At 45.7% G+C, this 20,395-nt stretch overlaps 1 protein-coding gene across 4 annotated transcripts in view; it reads left to right on the top strand.

The window, feature by feature from the left end:
- Nucleotides 1–20,395, top strand: part of ANKRD28 (ankyrin repeat domain 28) — an 805,300-nt gene that overhangs the window by 561,301 nt on the left and 223,604 nt on the right. For all 4 annotated transcript variants that reach the window (XM_029589217.1, XM_029589218.1, XM_029589216.1 and 1 more), the window contains one exon: nucleotides 5,046–5,247. In XM_029589217.1, coding sequence (XP_029445077.1) covers nucleotides 5,046–5,247 — 202 coding nt within the window. The remainder of the gene's footprint in view (nucleotides 1–5,045; nucleotides 5,248–20,395) is intronic.

Genomic DNA, 20,395 nt, shown 5'->3' with positions numbered 1-20,395 from the left:
TCCTTAGCTTTAACCATGTACTCAGCTCTGGAGGAACAGAGCCTCCGTAGCCGGAGGAACTGACCTGTGGGAATATTAGTCTTAAGAATTCTGGGATGACAACTATCAAATTTGAGAATGGTATTGCGGTCAGTGTCTTTCCTGTAGATTGAAGTCTTAAATGATCCATTGTCTATCATAATAAGCATGTCTAAAAAAGAAATACCTGAGTGGTGTAGGTTAAAGCTAAATTGAAGGTGTGGATTACAAGAATTCAGCCAATCTAAAAACATGAAAAACTGAACCTCAGTCCCTAACCAAATCAGCAGGACATCATCGATGTACCGAAACCAGGCGTGTATGAATACTTGCCAGAGGGAAGGGTAAATGTGGGTCTCCTCAAAATGGGCCACGTACAGGCATGCTAAACTGGGGGCCATGGTGGCGCCCATGGCTGTACCTTTAACTTGTTGGTAAAACTGATTTTCAAAACGAAAATAATTTTTGGTAAGTGCTAAATTGGTGAGTTGCATCAAAAATGTTGTAGGGACACGATAAGGTGTTGGCCGTTTATTAAGGACAGCCTCAATAATCGTCAATGCTTCCTGCTGGGGTATATTGGAATAAAGTGAAGTAATGTCCAAAGTCACTAGCAGACATGAAACTGGAAACTGTAAGTCATTTAACAGAGTAATCAGGTGAGCTGAATCACGGACAAACGATTTAATGTACGGGATTGTCGGTCTCAAAAAAATGTCCACAAATTTAGAAAGAGGTTCCAGTATCGATCCAATCCCGGATACGATCGGACGTCCCGGTGGATCTACCAAGGATTTATGGATCTTCGGTAGTACGTAAAAGACAGGAACAATGGGAAATGGAGCTGTCAAAAATTTTGCCTCTCGTTGGGTAATGTAACGATTGGTTAGGGCATCTTGCACTAAGGTAGAGATTTCATTTTTCAATAGATCTGTAGGGTCAGACTGTAAAGGTAAGTAAAATGTGGCATCATTCAATTGACGGTAAACCTCGGATTTATAATTAATACGATCCATGACAACCACCCCGCCCCCCTTGTCAGCGGACTTAATAATCACTGTAGGGTCTACTGCTAATGAAGATAATGACAAGCTTTCGTCTCTAGTGAGATTATATCGTGTATGCTGACGTGAGTGGGAGAGGAGGTGGATGTCACGTTGTATCAATTTTTCAAACACCGTCAACATCGGGTCAATAGGACCAGGAGGGATCCATTTTGATTTTACCGAAACCAGAGATCCATCAGGAAGGGATTGGTTATTCTGAAAAAACAATTTCAGATTACATTACACTTGTCCACATTAAATTTAATTTGCCATTTAGATGCCCAGTTTCATAAGGTCTCTCTGCAGCTCCTCACAATCCACTTGTGTTTTAAATAATTGTGTCATATGCAGATTTGGTCATCAGATGTTCATGTTCCTTTTCTTCTTTTTATTTGAAGAAGGCTAAAAGGGTTAGTATTCCTGTCAATATCTTTATTTATTTATTTAAAAACTCTTCTATACCGTCATTAAGTTAGTTAACCATCACAACGGTTTACAGAAAGGCACTATAATAAAAATTATGAGTGGTATAGATTACCAATTAAAAACATGTGCCATCATAGTACAGTTACAATTTATACAATAACTGTGTGTGTAGTTTAGGCTTTTTTGTTAGGAACATTTTAGGCGGATTGAGTTTAACATTAATATGCATTAGTAGGATAAGAATAACAACCTCTAGCTTGGTGCGTCCTTATGAATCAACTGATTTTCTCCTTCTCTTTATCTTTGTAGAAAGCTTGTTTAAAGAGCCATGTTTTCAGATTAGTTTTGAATATTTTCAAATTTCTCTGCAGCCTTATTTCAAGTGGCATGGTGTTCCATAGTACGGGACCAGCCAGTGACAGTGCTCGATCCCTTACTTGTGTGAGGCATGCTGTTTTGACAGAGGGGACAGTTAGTAGAGCCTTGTTAGCAGATCTCAGATTTCTTTGCGGGACATGTATGCACAGTGCAGTGTAACTGCTTGTCAGAGAAAACAATCTGCTATACTTTGATTAAAATAGTACAATGGGACACACAATGAGCTTGTCACTTCATTTGTGATTTGTTCTTATTCCAAGTGCAGTTAAAAGCTAACAGGCCGATTCAGTAAAGTCCGCGGGAGAGCGGACAAACGCCCTCTCTCCCGGTGCGCACCGGCCCCTTGCCCCACGATTCAGTATTCAAATTAGGTGGTGCGGTAGAAACGGGGAAAGGAGGCGCTAGGGACACTAGCGCGTCCATAGCACCTCCTTTTAGCCCAGAGCGGCGGCTGTCAGCGAGTTTGACAGCCGACGCTCAATTTTGCTGGTGTCTGTTCTCGAGCCCGCTGACAGCCACGGGCTCGGAAACCGGACGCTGGCAAAATTGAGCATCCGGTTTTCGGCCCATCAGCCGCGGGCCGAATTCACATTTTTTTTTTAAACCTTTTTTTACTCTTCGGGACCTCCGACTTTATATCGCCATGATATTAAGTTGCAGGGTGCACAGAAAAGCTGTTTTTACTGCTTTTCTGTGCACTTTCCCGGTGCCGGAAGAAATTAGCGCCTACCTTTGGGTCGGTGCTAATTTCTGAAAGTAAAATGTGCGACTTGGCTGCACATTTTACTTTCTGTATCCCGCGCGCAAACCTAATAGGGCCCTCAACATGCATTTGCATGTTGAGGGCGCTATTAGGTGCCACGGGTTGGACGCGCGTTTTCCTCCCCTTACTGAATAAGGGGTAAGGGAAAACGCGCGTCCAAGAGCAGGCTAACATAAGCGGAAGCGTATGTTAGCCTGCTCTTGGACGCGCCTGTAAGTTAGGCAAGCAAATGAGAAGCAGTTGGTCAACACATGGGAAACTCCTGCATATGCATAAAAACTTTCTGAGAAAACTGTGTAACAGTGGTTCTCAGCCTAGTCCTTGAGATTTATCCAGTCTACATGGTTTTCAGGATATCCACAATGAATATGCATATGAGATGTTTGCATTCACTGTCTCCATTGTATGCAAATATATTTATTTATTTATTTATTTGAAGCTTTTATATACCGAGGTTTAGCGCATGCCTTCACCCCGGTTTACATTGAAACGAAACAATGGTACATAGAACAAGAAGTGAAACAAAAGTATATGCATATAGCAGGTCATGGAGCAGGTTGTAACCTATATATTAATTGCAAAACTCCTTAAAATCAGACTGGCTGGACAGGTCTTAAGAATTAGGTTAAGAAACACTGTTCTGGAAGAGTCCTCTGATACCATTTGCAGGCTATGCAGTCCATCTGTGTGGCTCATTGTACTGCTGTTAGAGAATAATGGTTATAGGTGAGCAGTTTCCTCCCCCCCCCCCCCCCCAATCATGAAAAAATTCAAAAAGAGAAAGGGTTGTTATATTTTATTTATAAATAGTTTGTTATATGAAGAAAATCTTCTTGTTGATTATCCTGCTCTAAAGTTTGTTTTTTGTCACACTTTTTAATATAGTATCTATGTATTACTAGTGGACCCCTGCCAAGCGTTGCAGTGGCTGAGTCAGATTCTTTGCCCTCCCTGCCCCTTCCCCTTGCTCATTTAGCTCAGTCACTCATCCTCTTCCCCTTGGTCACTCCCCCCCCCCCCCCCACTTCCCTCCCCTGTCCCCATTCCAACTCTGTCCTCTCAAACTCACCTCTCCCCTCATTCTTCCTCCCCTGACAGTTACTTCCCTCGTCATTCTCCCTCCCCTCACTGTCACCTCAGTGACTCCCCACCTGTTTTGTAACCTTTCGGAGATGGTGCACATTTTGTGTATGTGTTTGTGTGTGCCCTCCCCCTTTGCACCCCAAAGTAATCCCCACAGAAACGTTGAGTTTATATAAGCCTCCCCCCCCCCCCCCGGCCGGTGAAATAGACTAACCCACAAGAGTTGCAGAATCTCGGAACTGCCCCCCCCCCCCCCCCCGAACATGGACACAAGAACATCCCCACACCCCTCCCCCCTGCAGGCCTGACGATACCTTTCAAAAATGGTAGTCTGTGGAGCGGGCGTTCGTTCCGGCATGGAAGTATTGGCGCCACGCCCTCGAGGTGGAGCAGTGGAAGCGGTCATCTCACTCAGATAGTAAGGGCGAAGGTGCGCCGGTTGCCAGTTCAGAAAATGGCGTCGACGGGCCCTCGCCCTTACTATATCACATGGGCTACTGCTGCTATTGGCGTTCTCAAGTGTCCTAGAAAGAGAGAGAGCCGTCGGTGCCATTTTGATTGCTGGCAGCCGACAGCCGTAGTGTATGCGATATGTCCCGGAGCGGTGTTGCCCCCCCCCCCCCCCCCCCCCCCCCCGCTGGAACAGCCCGAACTATTCTGCAGTTTTCCGTGCGTTCGGAGGTTGAGGGCAGTAAATAGAAAAGTCATGTGCGTGAGGGGTGTGAGGAGGGTGTTTGTGTGTGAGTTCGTAGGGTGTGGGAATTGCAAACATGTGGCATGTTAGTGGCCTCCCGGTGTAGCATGCTGGTATTTAGTGGGTTTTTGTGTGTTTTTTGAGGGTGTGTGAAATAAGTACAATTGGCATGTGTGCGGGGGGGTGTGAGGAGGGTGGATTTGTGTCTGCTCGGAGGGTGTGTGAATCGCAAACATTGGTCACATGTGTGTGAGCGTTTATGCAAGGTGTAAGAGCTTCCGCTTATGTCCACCAGATGTCGCTGTTTTGTGGAACCAAAATTTAAAACATTTTTACCAGCCCTGGTGTGACATATATGTAATGTAAGTGTAGAAGATCCTTGCCATATGTGAGGTGAAACTTGTGTCCAAATTTGAACGCAATCGGTTAAGTGGTTGCTGAGATTAGCGATTTGGTACAAACAATTTAACATTTTTATTTTTATTTATATAGATTATTGCCCTGTGTGCCCCATTACTGGTCATCCTCCTTTATTATAAAATGGCAACCTTTTGTTTACAGAGTCAAAGAGAGACTTGAAATATCTGTTACCTTTAGCTATTGACTTTAAAAACAGATTGTTTCAATTGTCTCTTAGGCCTATCACGGTCATCACCAAGCTCTAGAGATTCTGGTGCAGTCTTTACTGGACCTGGATGTAAGGAACAGTTATGGAAGGACACCTTTGGACCTTGCTGCTTTTAAAGGACATGTTGAATGTGTAGATGTACTCATTAATCAAGGAGCATCAATCTTGGTGAAAGACTATGTTGTGAAGAGAACTCCAATACATGCTGCAGGTATGTTGTGCTGAAAGTCTATTCTTGGATTTGGTGATCTACCGGAGTTTGAAATGCCTACACTTTTATTTTCAGACATTAAGCTCTTCAGGCAGCAGAAGATAAATGAGGGAATAAACATACTCCAGGGATTTTTTTTTTTTTTTTAAAGACATATCCAATTTCTTGGTGGTTTACAAAAAGCACTAATAATAAATCTACCATATATCCACAATATTTATACAGATAATAAAAATTAGAACATAAGAACATAACATCATAACATAGTAAGAACATATAAAATGATAAAAAAAATCAAAATATCTTAAAATCTTAAGATTATAAAAGTTTAAATAATGTAATAGAAATCATATCATCATAAGATAACACATTTATTACCCTGCTTTCCTTAGTTTGGAGTATATAAATTTAATTTTAATAAAATCAGTATTTACACAATAAAACAAAATACAATAAACAAGTCAGGAATACATGACAATAACATTGCAAGGGATAGTAAAAATGTCAGTGCCTAGAGGATGCTCACTATCAATTACCGGTATGTAAAGGACTCAAGCTTGGGCGGACTACATGTCGAACGCTAGCTTGAAAAGGCGGGTTTTTAGAGCCTTTTTAAAAGTTTTTGAATCATTGATATTACATATTAGTTATGGAAGCAAGTTCCAAAATTATGGTCCAGCTACTGAGAATGAAAGTTCTTGAGTTTAATTGAGGCACGCTAATTTAAAGGAGGGAACGTCTAGGAGGCCTTGTTTGGTTGATCTTAATGTGCAAGGGAGTATAGATTTTTAGAGTAGATGATATCCATGGCGAACTTTATTCCTTTTCAGTATAGGATAAGTACAGCTATAGAAAAATTTTTTTACATTGTAAAGGAAAACACATTTTAATGTTATCAAGTAGTAGACACCTATAGGCTGATATAACAAACTGCACTAGACAATGCACGGCTTTACTTCTGGTATAATACACTTTGTGTACTAAAATTGCTTCCTGACAAGTTTTTATCATGCACAAAATGTGCAGTATATCAGAAGTAAAAAATTGAGTTCATTTTATTGCATTTTCCATGCAAATGTATGGAAATGACCTGCATATTGAATTACTTCCAATGCTGCAGTATGCCAAAATTTAGTTTACTTTTTTACTTTCTTTTTTTTTCAAAACTTGAAGTTAAATTGTAACTTCCATGTATTTTTTATGCAGTAAATGGAAGTTAACAAAATATATATATCCCTACAAAACAAAACCAATACCTCCCTCAATAAATAATCAATATAGCAAATGTTGCTTACCTGATGTAACAGGTGTTCTCACAGGACAGCAGGATGTTAGTCCTCACAAATGGGTGACATCGAGGATGGAGCCCAACCACGGAAAACTTCTGTCAAAGTTTCAGGAACTTTGACTGGCCCCTACTGGGCATGCCCAGCACGGCACTAACCCTGCAGCCAGCAGGGGTCTCCCTTCAGTCTTGTTTTTATAGCTACAGGCAGTGCTTAAAAAGTAAAATAAACGAACCCAACACCGCGGGGTGGCGGGCGGGTTTCGTGAGGACTAACATCCTGCTGTCCTGTGAGAACACCTGTTACATCAGGTAAGCAACATTTGCTTTCTCACAGGACAAGCAGGATGGTTGTCCTCACAAATGGGTGAGTACCGAGCTGAGGATGTCCTGACTTGCACCAAGTGTACCCAAGGGCGTGCAACAGGCACAACAACTGGGGAGGAATTTGGTAAGGCCATCCGCACCCTACCGGGAGGTGGAAGGGTGTTGGTACATCAAGTTGGAAAAAGGTTACGCAAGACAGATTGGCCGAAGATGGAATCTTGTCTTCCAGCTTTATCCAAACAATAGTGGGCTGCAAAGGTATGGAGGGAACTCCAGGTTGCAGCTTTGCAGATGTCAGGAAGCGGCACCGATCGAAGGTGAGCTACTGAAGTTGCCATGGCCCTCACAGAGTGTGCTTTGACACGGTCTTGGAAAGGAATGCCAGCTTGCTGATAGCAAAAGGAAATGCAGTCCGCCAACCAGGAGGAAAGAGCCTGCTTACCCACAGGTTGTCCTAACTTGTTAGGATGGAAAGAGACAAATAATTGAGTGCTCTTCCTGTGAGAAACTGTACGGTCTAGATAAAAAGCTAGAGCTCGTTTACAGTCTAGGGTATGCAGAGTCTGTTCCCCGGAGTTGGAGTGGGGCCTGGGAAAGAAGATAGGTAGTATGATGGATTGATTGATATGAAACTCCGAAACTACCTTAGGCAAAAAGTTAGGGTGAGTGCGGAGTACCGCCCGGTCCTGCAGGAGTTTAGTGTAAGGCGGATAGGTAACTAGGGCCTGTAATTCACTAACCCTGCGAGCTGAAGTAACAGCCAAAAGGAATAATACTTTCCATGTGAGATATTTTAGGTCACAGGAGTGAAGAGGTTTGAAAGGTGGTTTCATAAGGCGACCAAGAACCAGATTAAGGTCCCAAGATGGGGCCGGAGGACGTAAAGGTGGCTTCAAATGGAGCAAGCCTTTAAGAAAGCGTGTTACAAGGGGTTGTACTGAAATAGGAATACCCCCGATACCTTTATGGAAGGCGGCTACCGCACTGACATGCATCCTTATAGAAGAGGTCTTTAGACCTGATTCTGATCGGTGCCATAAATAGTCCAAGAATTTAGAGATTGGACAGGAAAGGGGATCAAGGGACTGAGAAGTGCACCATGATGTGTACCTTTTCCATTTGTATGAGTAAGATTTTCTTGTCGAAGGCTTTCGTGAAGCTATCAAGACACGAGAAACCGAATCCGAAAGGTTAAATGGCTGAAGGACTAACCTTTCAACATCCATGCCGTCAGGGGACAAGGCTTGGAGGTTGGGATGGAGGAGGCATCCGTCGTTTTGAGTGAGCAGATGCGGGTCCTTTCCCAGAGGAATGTGCCTGCGGATGGAGAGATCCTGGAGTATGGGAAACCACACTTGGCGTGGCCAGTGCGGTGCTATTAGGATCATGGTTCCCCTGTCCTGGCGGAGCTTCACGAGAGTCCTCGACAGAAGAGGAAGTGGAGGGAATGCATAGAGTAGACCGGTCGTCCACGTGAGGGAGAATGCATCCCTCGGCCGAGAGTGCTGGCTCCGAATGAGAGAGCAGTAATTGTCCACTTTGTGGTTCTGAGGGGACGCAAAGAGGTCTATGTGGGGATAACCCCACTTGTGAAATAGAGAGGTCGCTACCAGAGGATTGAGTGACCACTCGTGTGGTTGGAAGACACGGCTCAGCTGGTCTGCCAGTACATTGTCTACTCCCAGCAGGTAGGTGGCCCTGAGGTACATGGAGCGGGAGAGGGCTTCTGCCCAAATCTGCGCAGCTTCCTGACACAGAAGGAAGGAGCCTGTGCCCCCCTTCTTGTTTATGTACCACATGGCCACTTGGCTGTCTGTTTGGATTAAGATTGCATGGTTCGATAGGCAATCTTGAAAAGTCCTGAGAGCATAGCGAATTGCTCGGAGCTCCAGGAAATTTATCTGGTGTTTGGCTTCCTCTAGTGACCAGAATCCTTGAGTTTGTAGATTGTTGACATGGGCTCCCCAACCGATGTTGGAAGCGTCGGTGGTGAGGATGACCTGAGGATCTGGTGGAAGAAAGGGCAAGCCCTTTAGGAGGTTGAATTGATTCGTCCACCAGGCAAGAGACAGACGAAGAGCGTTGGAGATGCGTACCATGGAGGACAGAGGCTGAACAGCTTGAGTCCATTGGCGTCTCAGAGTCCATTGTGTGACTCTCATGGCCAGTCGGGCCGTGGGAGTCACATAAACAGAAGAGGCCATGTGTCCCAGAAGAACGAGGAATTGGCGAGCTGTGGCTGTGTGTTGAGACTGCAGCTGGCGAGCTAGGGACACCAGGGTTTGGACCTGTTGATGAGGAAGGAAGGCTTTTGCCTGTAAGGTGTCCAAGTCTGCCCCTATGAAGGATAAGGTTTGAGATGGGACTAAGTAGGATTTCTCGTAATTGACAAGAAACCCTAGAGAAAGCAAAGTTTGAATTGTTAGAGTCAGGGAGGACCGAGCAAGTTGCTGGGTTGGGGCCCTGATCAACCAATCGTCCAGGTAGGGGTAGACGTGGACACCTTCCTTCCTTAGGAACGCTGCAACCACCACGAGGCACTTGGTAAACACTCGTGGTGCGGATGCCAGGCCGAAAGGTAATACACGATATTGGTAGTGATTTCGGCCTACTAGAAAACGCAGGTATTTGCGATGAGATTGTGTGATCGCAATGTGGGTATATGCGTCTTTCAGGTCTAGAGAGCATAGCCAATCCCCTTTTTGCAGCAGAGGGAGAAGCGCGCCCAGGGTTACCATCTTGAACTTCTCCTTGTGAAGGTACTTGTTGAGGGCCCGTAGGTCCAGGATGGGACGAAGCCCCCCTGACTTTTTTGGGATCAGGAAGTACCTGGAGTAGAACCCCAGTCCTTGTTGTAAGGGAGTAACGGGTTCTATAGAATTTGATTGTAGGAGAAGAGAAACTTCCTGCTCTAACAGAATAGAGTGATCGGAGAGACTCCACGGCTGCAGGGGTGGGGAGTCCAGAGGGAGGGTCAGGAAGTTGAGATGGTAACCTTGTGCGATTATAGCTATCACCCACTGATCTGTGGTGATATGACGCCACCTTTCTAGAAAGTGGCACAGCCGACCTCCTACTGGTATAGCTGGAAGAGGGGTTTGGCAAGTGCTCTCTAAGTGAGAGTCAAAAACCCGCCACAGGGCCAGGTGGTGGAGCTGCTGCGGGCTTTTGTTTTCGAGTCTGGCGAGGTTGAGCCTTGTGATAAGACCTTGCAGGCCGAGGCTTAGAGGACGGGGGATAATACTTTTGTGGCCGGAAGAAAGACTTTTTGGAGTCTTTTCTAAACGGCTGCTTAGAAGGCAAGTCAGGAGGAATGGATGAGAGCTGTTTAAGGGTCTCATGGTGATCCTTTAGTTCAGCAACAATTTGCTGAATTTGCTCACTGAACAAATTATCCCCAAGACAAGGTAAGTCAGAAAGCCTATCTTGAACTTCTGGACGAAAGTCAGATGACTTGAGCCAAGCCCAGCGTCTAGCAGAAATAGCTGTAGCAGAAAGTCTAGTGGAAGCATCAAATATGTCATAAGCTGTTCTTATTTCATGCTTCCCCGCTTCAAACCCTTTGTCGAGAAGGGATTGAAGCTGTGGCTGGAACTGTTCTGGCAAGGTGTCTGAATAGTCCTGCATTTGTTTTAGAATGACTCTATTATATTGAGTCATATAGAGCTGATAAGAAGCTATCCTGGAAATCAGCATAGCTCCTTGATATACCTTTCTACCTATACTATCAAGGAATTTATTTTCCTTAGTAGGAGGTATGGAAGAGTGTGGTTTTAGTCGTTTAGCTTTCTTTTGAGCTGATTCTACGACTACAGAATGATGGTCCAATTGTGGTTTTTGAAAACCAGGTGCTGACTGTACGAGATAGGTAGAGTCAGCTTTTTTGTTTACGGGAGCAACATACCCAGGAGATTCCCAATTCTTCTTTAGAAGGTCTAGGAAAACCTGATGAATTGGAATAGAGGTAATGACTTTTGGGGCATCCAGGAACTGAAGTAATTCCATCATCTGGTGCCTGTCATCGTGTTCAGACTGGAGTTGGAAAGGAACCAACTCCGACATTTCCTTCACAAAGTTAATGAAAGAGAGGTCCTCAGGTGGAGAACGCTTTCTACTTCCCGTAGGAGAAGGTGGTGAAGGCAAATCATCAGTGTCAGTAGAGGTATCATCACCCCAAGTGTCGTAAGGATCAGGTTGGTGACCTGTAGGAGCACGAGGGGGTTGAACACCTGAAGGCACTGGTTGAGGCTCCGAGAAATTGGAAGGAACCACTGGGGGCATCGAGAATACTCTCGATGGAATCGATGTCGGAATCGGTGCCGGCATCGAAGGAACCGGTGTCGGTCTCGATGGAATCGGTGCCGGCATCGGAAACCTCGGTGGAGCAGAGGTGCGTATCGCCCCCGAGGAAGAGATCGGTGGCGAGGGACGACGTGGCACCGATGGAACTATCCCCGAAGGGGGAATTCGATACGGTGTTTCTCCACTTGATGAAAAACCTGTCGGTGACAGCGGTCTTGCTGGTGTCGGTGACACAGGTACCACCGGTGGAAGGGCTGTCATGAGCGCTTCCATCCGGTTTAGCAGCGGAGCCAGTGCTGCTGCAATCGGCTCGGTGACCGGTTCCACTCTCGGTGCCGGAGTCGGTGCCGGAGGAGTCTGGAACCGTTGCATCGCCTTGTCGATGGCCTCCTGGACCAGCCGGTCCAGTTCTGCCTGGAGACCAGGGGTAACAAGACCCGGCTCGACGGGAGAGGGAGGCTGAGGCTGGGCCGGAGGGACCACCGTCACCGGTGGAATCGCGGCTCCCAAACCCAAAGGGGGTGAGGGTTGGCTCGGTGCCTGCGAAACAAGAGGGGACGTGCCACCTCTGATCGAGGCTTCTTTGTCGGTGGCTCAGTCGGTGCAGAGGTCGATGACGTCGATTCCTCGATTGGCCGAGACTTATGACGTCGATGGCGATGTTTCTCCTTTCGATCCCCTCGAGCATCAGGGGAAGGAACAGGAGTCGATGGCCGTGAGGTCACCGAAGGCGGACGGTCACCGAAGGGTTGTCGATGATGATGAGACCTCGACGGTGCCGGTTCCGATGACGTCGATGCAATCGATGGGGTTGGGGTGCGGACATGGAAGAGGAGCCCCATCTTCTCCATTCTGGCTTTGTGACCTTTTGGTGTCATTAGGGCACATTTGGTGCAAGTCAGAACATCATGCTCACTCCCTAAGCACAAAACACAGACTCTATGAGGGTCTGTGATTGACATAGTTCGGGTACAGTCCGGGCACCGACGGAAACCCGACGCCATGGCAGTAGGCCAAAAATTTAGCCGCGGGACTGTCGACTGCCAACGGGCCTCAAGGGCCAAAGTCGACTGTAGTCGAAGAAAATGACGGCAAAACTTACCGAAGTTCCGCGGGTTGAAAAATTTATCGAAGGGAGACCCCTGAGGGGCAAATTTTTCTTTAAAGAAGTAAATTCTTAAATTCCTGTCAGGAACGTGGTTAAGAGCTCTTTCACCGCGTGGCTACTGCTGCGCGGAAAAAAGAAGACTGAAGGGAGACCCCTGCTGGCTGCAGGGTTAGTGCCGTGCTGGGCATGCCCAGTAGGGGCCAGTCAAAGTTCCTGAAACTTTCACAGAAGTTTTCCGTGGTTGGGCTCCATCCTCGATGTCACCCATTTGTGAGGACAACCATCCTGCTTGTCCTGTGAGAATAGACCTTTATTACAATATTTTCCAAATTTAACTATATTGATTTTTATAAAAACCTGTCTGTTGCCCTTTTTTTTTTTTTTTTTTTTTTACAGGTAAAGAATACTTTAATTTTTGTTTTATAACAAATATGTCACAAATCACTCACTCACACACACATACCATTCTAAAAACAATATCACTGCATATTCCTGTATCTCTTTGTTATTATTTTGGAGAGTCAGATAATAGTACTTTTCAACTGGAACATGTATAGTACCATAAGTTAAACACAGCTATTTCTCTGATTTATTTTCTTACATGCTCATTTTCTAAACAAATGTTATCTAGTGTGTCATTGCACATCATGGAGATCTGTTACAAAGTAGAAGAATTCAAGCATCACGTCCTCAATATGCAAGCATGATTCACACAGAGAGGATGCCCTCGGAAAGTTAAGAGAGCAACAGGGATTTGTAGACTCTAGTTAAGGCTCCTATTGATCGCCTCATATGTACCATCCCATATTCTAGTACAGTGGTTCCCAACCCTTTCCTGGGGGCCATCAGCCAGTCAGGTTTTCAGGATGTCCACAATGAATATGCATGAGAGAAAATTTGCATGCACTGCCTCCATAACATGCAAATTTTCTCTCATGCATATTCATTGTGGATATCCTAAAAACCCGACTGGCTGGGGGTCCCAGGACAGAGTTGGGAACCACTGCTCTAGAAGAACAGAAGAGATACAGCATATTATTTTGAATCATTGGAATATGTTGACAGTACATGATTCATTTTGTGAGCCATCTATATTTGCAAAAGCATGTGGGCATAATATTAGAGATTATTTGGTGAACCCTTCTAGTTATGATACAACACTGTATATTGAGACATGGGTACAGTACAAGTGTGGTAAATGTGTAGTGTGCCCTAATGTAATGCAGATAAGGTATTTCCAACATTCAAGCCTTCCTATTAAACATTCTTCAGGGCCATTACACATGTTCTACTTCATAAGTTGTTTATGTAGTGCAATGCCTGTGTTTAAAATTATATATAGAACATAGCAAGAGATCCATTAAAAATGTATTATCTAACACAAAAGTTGTATTAGAACACCAAAAGTGGATGCTCCTTTCGTTTCTCATTGGATCCAGTATGGGCATATTGTTGATCAGCTTCAGTCTTTTATAATTCATCATTTACCCATGATTAGGGGTGGACACATTACATTATGTTTGCAACATAAGGAGCAAGGAGCCGCGCGTATCTTATAAAATCCGGGGTTGGCGCGCGCAAGGGGGTGCACATTTGTGCAACCTGCGCGCGCCGAGCCCAGCGCGCGCTGCCTGTTCCCTCCTAGGCTGCTCCGATTTCGGAGCGGCCTCGGAGGGAACTTTCCTTCGCCCTCCCCCCACCTTCCCCTCCCTTCCCCTACCTAACCCACCCCCCCCGGCCCTATCTAACCCCCCCCCCCTTACCTTTGTCGGCAAAGTTACAGCAGGCGTAACTTTGCGCGCGTCGGCCGGCTGCCCCGCTCCGTGGTCCGGTCCCGGGGGCTGTTCCGGAGGCCGCGGCCATGCCCCAGGGCCGAAACTATGCCCACGTCGCAGCGCCCTAAACGCCGCGTCATCCCGACACGCCCCCCGACATGCCTCCGACAGGAAGCCCCGGGACTTACGCACGTCCCGGGGCTCTGCGCACGCCGGCGGCCTATGCAAAATAGGTGCGCCGGCGCGCGCAGGGGTTTTAAAATCCGCCCCTAAGTGTTTAAATAAGCCTCAAGATGAAATGTTATGGAAAGTAAATCTAGTCCGGGGTGGACTTGTGACAAGATTATTCTTTTAAGCAACACACCATTAGAGCGTTGCCTTCGGTGCAGTCCTGATGGGTTTGTGCCCTTGTAAAAATCACTACAATAGCACTGGTTCCTCCTTTGGAACAGGGTGAAACAAAAGCTTTTGTAGAGGAGTTTGTCTACATATGAGGAGGGTGTCCAGTCACCGTTTACCTTTGGGAACTGTTAGAACTTGTTTGTTGAACTGAAGGTGCTTGTTCATTGATCATCTTTGGACCTGGTGGAATTTATTATGAACTTTATGTATTTATTTATTTAACACTTTTTTATACCGACCTTCATAGTAATAACCATATCGGATCGGTTTACATAAAACAAGGGTATAACTGAAGCAATAAATAAAAAAAATAAATAAATAAATAAATAAATAAAAAACTAAAGAACTTTGTAACAGATCTCCATGATGTGCACTGTGTACAATTCTGGTCGCCGCATCTCTAAAAAGATATAGTTGCGATGGAGAAGGTACAGAGAAGGGTGACGAAAATGATAAGGGGAATGGAACAGCTCCCCTATGAGGAAAGACTAAAGAGGTTAGGACTTTTCAGCTTGGAGAAGAGACGACTGAGGGGGGGGATGTGATAGTGGTCTTTAAAATCATGAGAGGTCTAGAACAGGTAGATGTGAATCGGTTATTTACTCTTTCAGATAATAGAAATACTAGGGGGCACTCCATGAAGTTAGCACGTGGTACATTTAAAACTAATCAGAGAAAGTTCTTTTTCACTCAACACATAATTAAACTCTGGAATTTGTTGCCAGAGGATTTGGTTAGTGCAGTTAGTATAGTTCTGTTTAAAAAAGGTTTGGCTAAGTTCTTGGAGAAGTCCATTACTTGCTAATAATTAAGTTGACTTAGAAAATAGTAAGGATGTGCATTCGTTTCATTCATTTCCTATACAACCATGTAATATTAAACAAATGAAATGAATGCACATCTGATTGACATGTAATACGAAACAAGTGAAACGAATGCACATCCCTAGAAAATAGCCACTGCTGTTACTAGCAGCAATAACATGGAATAGACTTAGTTTTTGGGTACTTGCCAGGTTCTTATGGCCTGGATTGGCCACTGTTGGAAACAGGATGCTGGGTTTGATGGACCCTTGGTCTGACCCAGTATGGCATGTTCTTATGCAATGGTACAATAGAGAAAGTTTGTTTAGAAAATGAGTGTGAAAGAAAATAAATAAGAGAAATAGCTGTGCTTAACATATGGTATTATATAATACATTTCAGTTGAAAAAGACTATTGTATATCTCTCCAAAATAACATGATACAGGGACATGCACTGATATTGTTTTTAGAATGGTATATGTGAGTGAGTGGGTGATTTGTGAGATTTGATATAAACAAAAACTGAAGTATTCTTTACTTGTAAGATAAGGCAATGGACAGGGTGATGATACCTCTACAGACACCGATGATTTGCCTTCCACCCTCTCCTGCGGAAAGTAGAAAGCGTTCTCCCCCTGAGGACCTCTCTTACATAAATTTTGTGAAGGAAATGTCGGAGTTGGTTTTCAGCTTCAATCGGAGCAAGATGACAGGCACCAGATGATGGAGTTGCTCCAATTCTTGGATGCCCCTAAAGTCATCACCTCTATTCCAATTCATCAGGTTTTTTTGGACCTTCTAAAAAAGAATTGGGAATCTCCTGGATCTGTTGCTCCAGTAAACAAAAAAGCTGACTCTACCTATCTTGTACAGTCAGCACCTGGCTTTCAGAAACCACAGCTAGACCACCACTCTGTTGTGGTAGAATCAGCTCAAAGGAAAGCTAAAAGAATAAAGCCACATTCTTCCATACCTCCTACTAAGGAAAATAAATTCCTAGATAGTATAGGTAGGAAAGTATACCAAGGAGCCATGCTGATTTCCAGAATAGCCTCTTATCAGCTATATATGACCCAATACAATAGGGTCATCCTTAAACAGATACAGGAGTACTCAGATGCCTTACCAGAACAATTCCAGCCACAACTTCAATCCCTACTAAATAAAGGGTTTGAAGCTGGGAAGCATGAGATACGAACAGCTTATGACGTTTTTGATGCTTCCACTAGACTTTCTGCTACGGCCATCTCTGCCAGACACTGGGCTTGGCTTAAGTCGTCTGACCTTCGCCCGGAAGTTCAGGACAGGCTCTCTGACTTGCCCTGTCTAGGGGACAACTTGTTTGGTGAGCAAATTCAGCAAATTGTTGCTGAATTGAAGGATCATCATGAGACACTTAAACAGCTCTCATCCATTCCTTCTGACTTACCTTCTAAACAGCCGTTTAAGAAGGACCCAAAAAAGTCATTCTTCCGTCCACGGAAGTATTATCCCCCAATAGCCAAGTCTAGGTCTGCGAGGCCTTATCATAAATCTCAGCCTCGCCAGTCTCGTAAACAAAAGCCCGCAGCAGCTCCACAACCTGGCCCTGCATCGGGTTTTTTACTTTCAATTACAGAGCAGACGCCACATCCCTCTTCCTACCATACCAGTAGGGGGTCGGTTAAGCCACTTTCTAGAAAAATGGCATCACATCACCACAGATCAATGGGTGATAGCGATAATTGCACAGGGTTACCACCTCAACTTCCTGACTCTCCCTTCGGACTCCCCACCCCTGCAGGCGTGGAGACTCACCGATCACTCCGTTCTTCTAGAGCAGGAAGTTTCCCTTCTCCTCCAGTCAAACGCTATAGAACCCATTCCTCCCTCACAACAAGGACTAGGGTTCTATTCCAGGTACTTTCTGATCCCAAAAAAGTCAGGAGGTCTTCGACCAATCCTGGACCTACGGGCTCTCAACAAATACCTTTACAGAAAGAAGTTCAAGATGGTAACCCTGGGATCGCTTCTCCCTCTGCTGCAAAGAGGGGACTGGCTATGCTCTCTAGACCTAAAAGACGCCTATACTCACATTGCGATAACTCAACCTCATCGCAAATACCTCCGTTTTTTAGTAGGCCAAAATCACTACCAATACAGAGTATTCCCTTTCGGCCTGGCATCCGCACCACGAGTTTTTACCAAATGTCTCGTGGTGGTTGCAGCTTTTCTCAGGAAGGAAGGTGTCCACTTCTACCCCTACCTGGACGATTGGTTAATCAGGGCCCCAACCCAGCAAATCGCTCGGTCCTCCCTGACCCTGACAATTCAAACTCTACTTTCTCTAGGGTTTCTTGTCAATTACGAAAAATCCTGCTTAGTCCCGTCTCAGACCTTATCCTTCATTGGGGCAGACTTGGACACCTTACAAGCAAAAGCCTTCCTTCCTTATCAATGAGTCCAAATCCTTGTGTCTCTAGCTTGCCAGTTGCAGTCTCAACGCACAGCAACAGCTCGCCAATTCCTCATTCTGCTGGGACACATGGCCTCCTCAGTTCATGTGACTCCCATGGCCCGCCTGGCCATGAGAGTCATGCAATGGACTCTGAGATCACAATGGATCCAAGCTGTTCAGCCTCTGTCCTCCATTGTTCGCATCACCGATGCACTCCGTCTGTCTCTTGCCTGGTGGACAAATCAATCCAACCTCCTATGGGGCTTGCCTTTTCACCTACCAGATCCTCAAATAATTCTCACAACCGATGCTTCCAACGTCGGTTGGGGAGCCCATGTAAACAATTTACAAACCCAAGGATTCTGGTCTCCAGAGGAAGCCAAACACCAGATAAACTTCCTGGAACTTCGAGCAATACGATATGCTCTCAGGACTTTTCAAGATTGCCTATCGACCCATGTCATCTTGATTCAGACGGACAACCAGGTGGCCATGTGGTACATAAACAAGCAGGGGGGGCACAGGTTCCTTTCTTTTGTGTCAGGAAGCTGCGCAGATTTGGGCAGAAGCCCTCTCCCGTTCCATGTACCTCAGGGCCACCTACTTGCCGGGAGCAGACAATGTATTGGCAGACCAGCTGAACCGTGTCTTCCAACCACACGAGTGGTCACTCAATCCCTTGGTAGCGACCTCTCTTTTCCAGAAATGGGGTTATCCCCCATATAGACCTCTTTGCGTCCCCTCAGAACCAGAAAGTGGCCAATTACTGCTCTCTCATTCGGAGCCAGCACTCTCGGCCCAGGGATGCATTCTCCCTCATGTGGACAACCGGTCTGCTTTATGCATTCCCTCCACTTCCTCTTCTGTCGAAGACTCTCGTGAAGCTACGTCAGGACAGGGGAGCTATGATCCTGATAGCACCACACTGGCCACGCCAAGTGTGGTTTCCCATACTTCAGGATCTCTCCATCCACAGGCACATTCCTCTGGGAAAGGACCCGCATTTGCTCACTCAAAACGATGGATGCCTCCTCCATCCCAACCTCCAAGCCTTGTCCCTGACGGCATGGATGTTGAAAGATTAGTCCTTCAGCCATTTAACCTTTCGGATTCAGTTTCTCGTGTCCTGATCGCTTCACGAAAGCCTTCCACAAGAAAATCTTATTCCTACAAATGGAAAAGGTATACATCATGGTGCACTTCTCAGTCCCTTGATCCCCTTTCCTGTCCAATTTCTAAATTTTTGGACTATCTCTGGCATCTATCAGAATCAGGTCTAAAGACCTCTTCCATTAGAATGCATGTCAGTGCGGTAGCCGCCTTCCATAAAGGTATCGGGGGTGTCCCTATTTCAGTACAACCCCTTGTAACACGCTTTCTTAAAGGATTGCTCCATTTGAAGCCACCTTTACGTCCTCCGGCCCCATCTTGGGACCTTAATCTGGTTCTTGGTCGCCTTATGAAACCTCCTTTCGAACCTCTTCACTCCTGTGACCTAAAATATCTCACATGGAAAGTGTTATTCCTTTTGGCTATCACTTCAGCTCGCAGGGTTAGTGAATTACAGGCCCTAGTTACCTATCCGCCTTACACTAAACTCCTGCAGGACCGGGCGGTACTCCGCACTCACCCTAAATTCTTACCTAAGGTAGTTTCGGAGTTTCATATTAATCAATCCATCATACTACCTATCTACTTTCCCAGGCCCAACTCCAACTCCGGGGAACAGACTCTGCATACCCTCGACTGTAAACGTGCTCTAGCTTTCTATCTAGAACGTACAGTTGCCCACAGGAAGAGCACTCAATTATTCATCTCTTTCCATCCTAACAAGTTAGGTCAACCTGTGGGTAAGCAGGCTCTTTCCTCCTGGTTGGCGGACTGCATCTCCTTTTGCTATCAGCAAGCTGGCATTCCTTTCCAAGACCGTGTCAAAGCACACTCTGTGAGGGCCATGGCGACTTCAGTAGCACACCTTCGATCGGTGCCGCTTCCTGACATCTGCAAGGCTGCCACCTGGAGTTCCCTCCATACATTTGCAGCCCATTATTGCTTGGACAAAGCTGGAAGACAGGATTCCATCTTCGGCCAGTCTGTCTTGCGTAACCTTTTTCCAGCATGATGTACCAACACTCTTCCACCTTCCCGGTAGGGTGCGGATGCCCTCTACCAAATTTCACCCCAGTTGTTGTGCCTGTTGCACGCCGTTGGATACATTTGGTGCATGTTCGGACATCCTCAGCTCGGTACTCACCCATTTGTGAGGACAACCATCCTGCTTGTCCTGTGAGAAAGCAAATGTTGCTTACCTGATGTAACAGGTGTTCTCACAGGACAGCAGGATGTTAGTCCTCACGAAACCCACCCGCCACCCCGCGGTGTTGGGTTCGTTTTTATTTTATTTTTCGGCACTGCCTGTAGCTTTGAAACAAGACTGAAGGGAGGCCCCTGCTGGCTGCAGGGTTAGTGCCGTGCTGGGCATGCCCAGTAGGGGCCAGTCAAAGTTCCTGAAACTTTGACAGAAGTTTTCCGTGGTTGGGCTCCATCCTCGATGTCACCCATTTGTGAGGACTAACATCCTGCTGTCTTGTGAGAACACCTGTTACATCAGGTAAGCAACATTTGCTATATCTTCTGTACTTTGTGTTATGTTGAAAGACAAACATTTTGGGGCATCTGAGTCCTGGAGAGAGTCCATGTTTGTAACG

This window comes from Rhinatrema bivittatum, chromosome 2, assembly GCF_901001135.1.
Source record: "Rhinatrema bivittatum chromosome 2, aRhiBiv1.1, whole genome shotgun sequence".
In the NCBI taxonomy this organism is placed as follows: Eukaryota; Metazoa; Chordata; class Amphibia; order Gymnophiona; family Rhinatrematidae; genus Rhinatrema; species Rhinatrema bivittatum.
The sequence above is the reverse complement of the archived record's forward strand: the minus strand, read 5'-3'. Positions and strand labels throughout refer to the sequence as shown.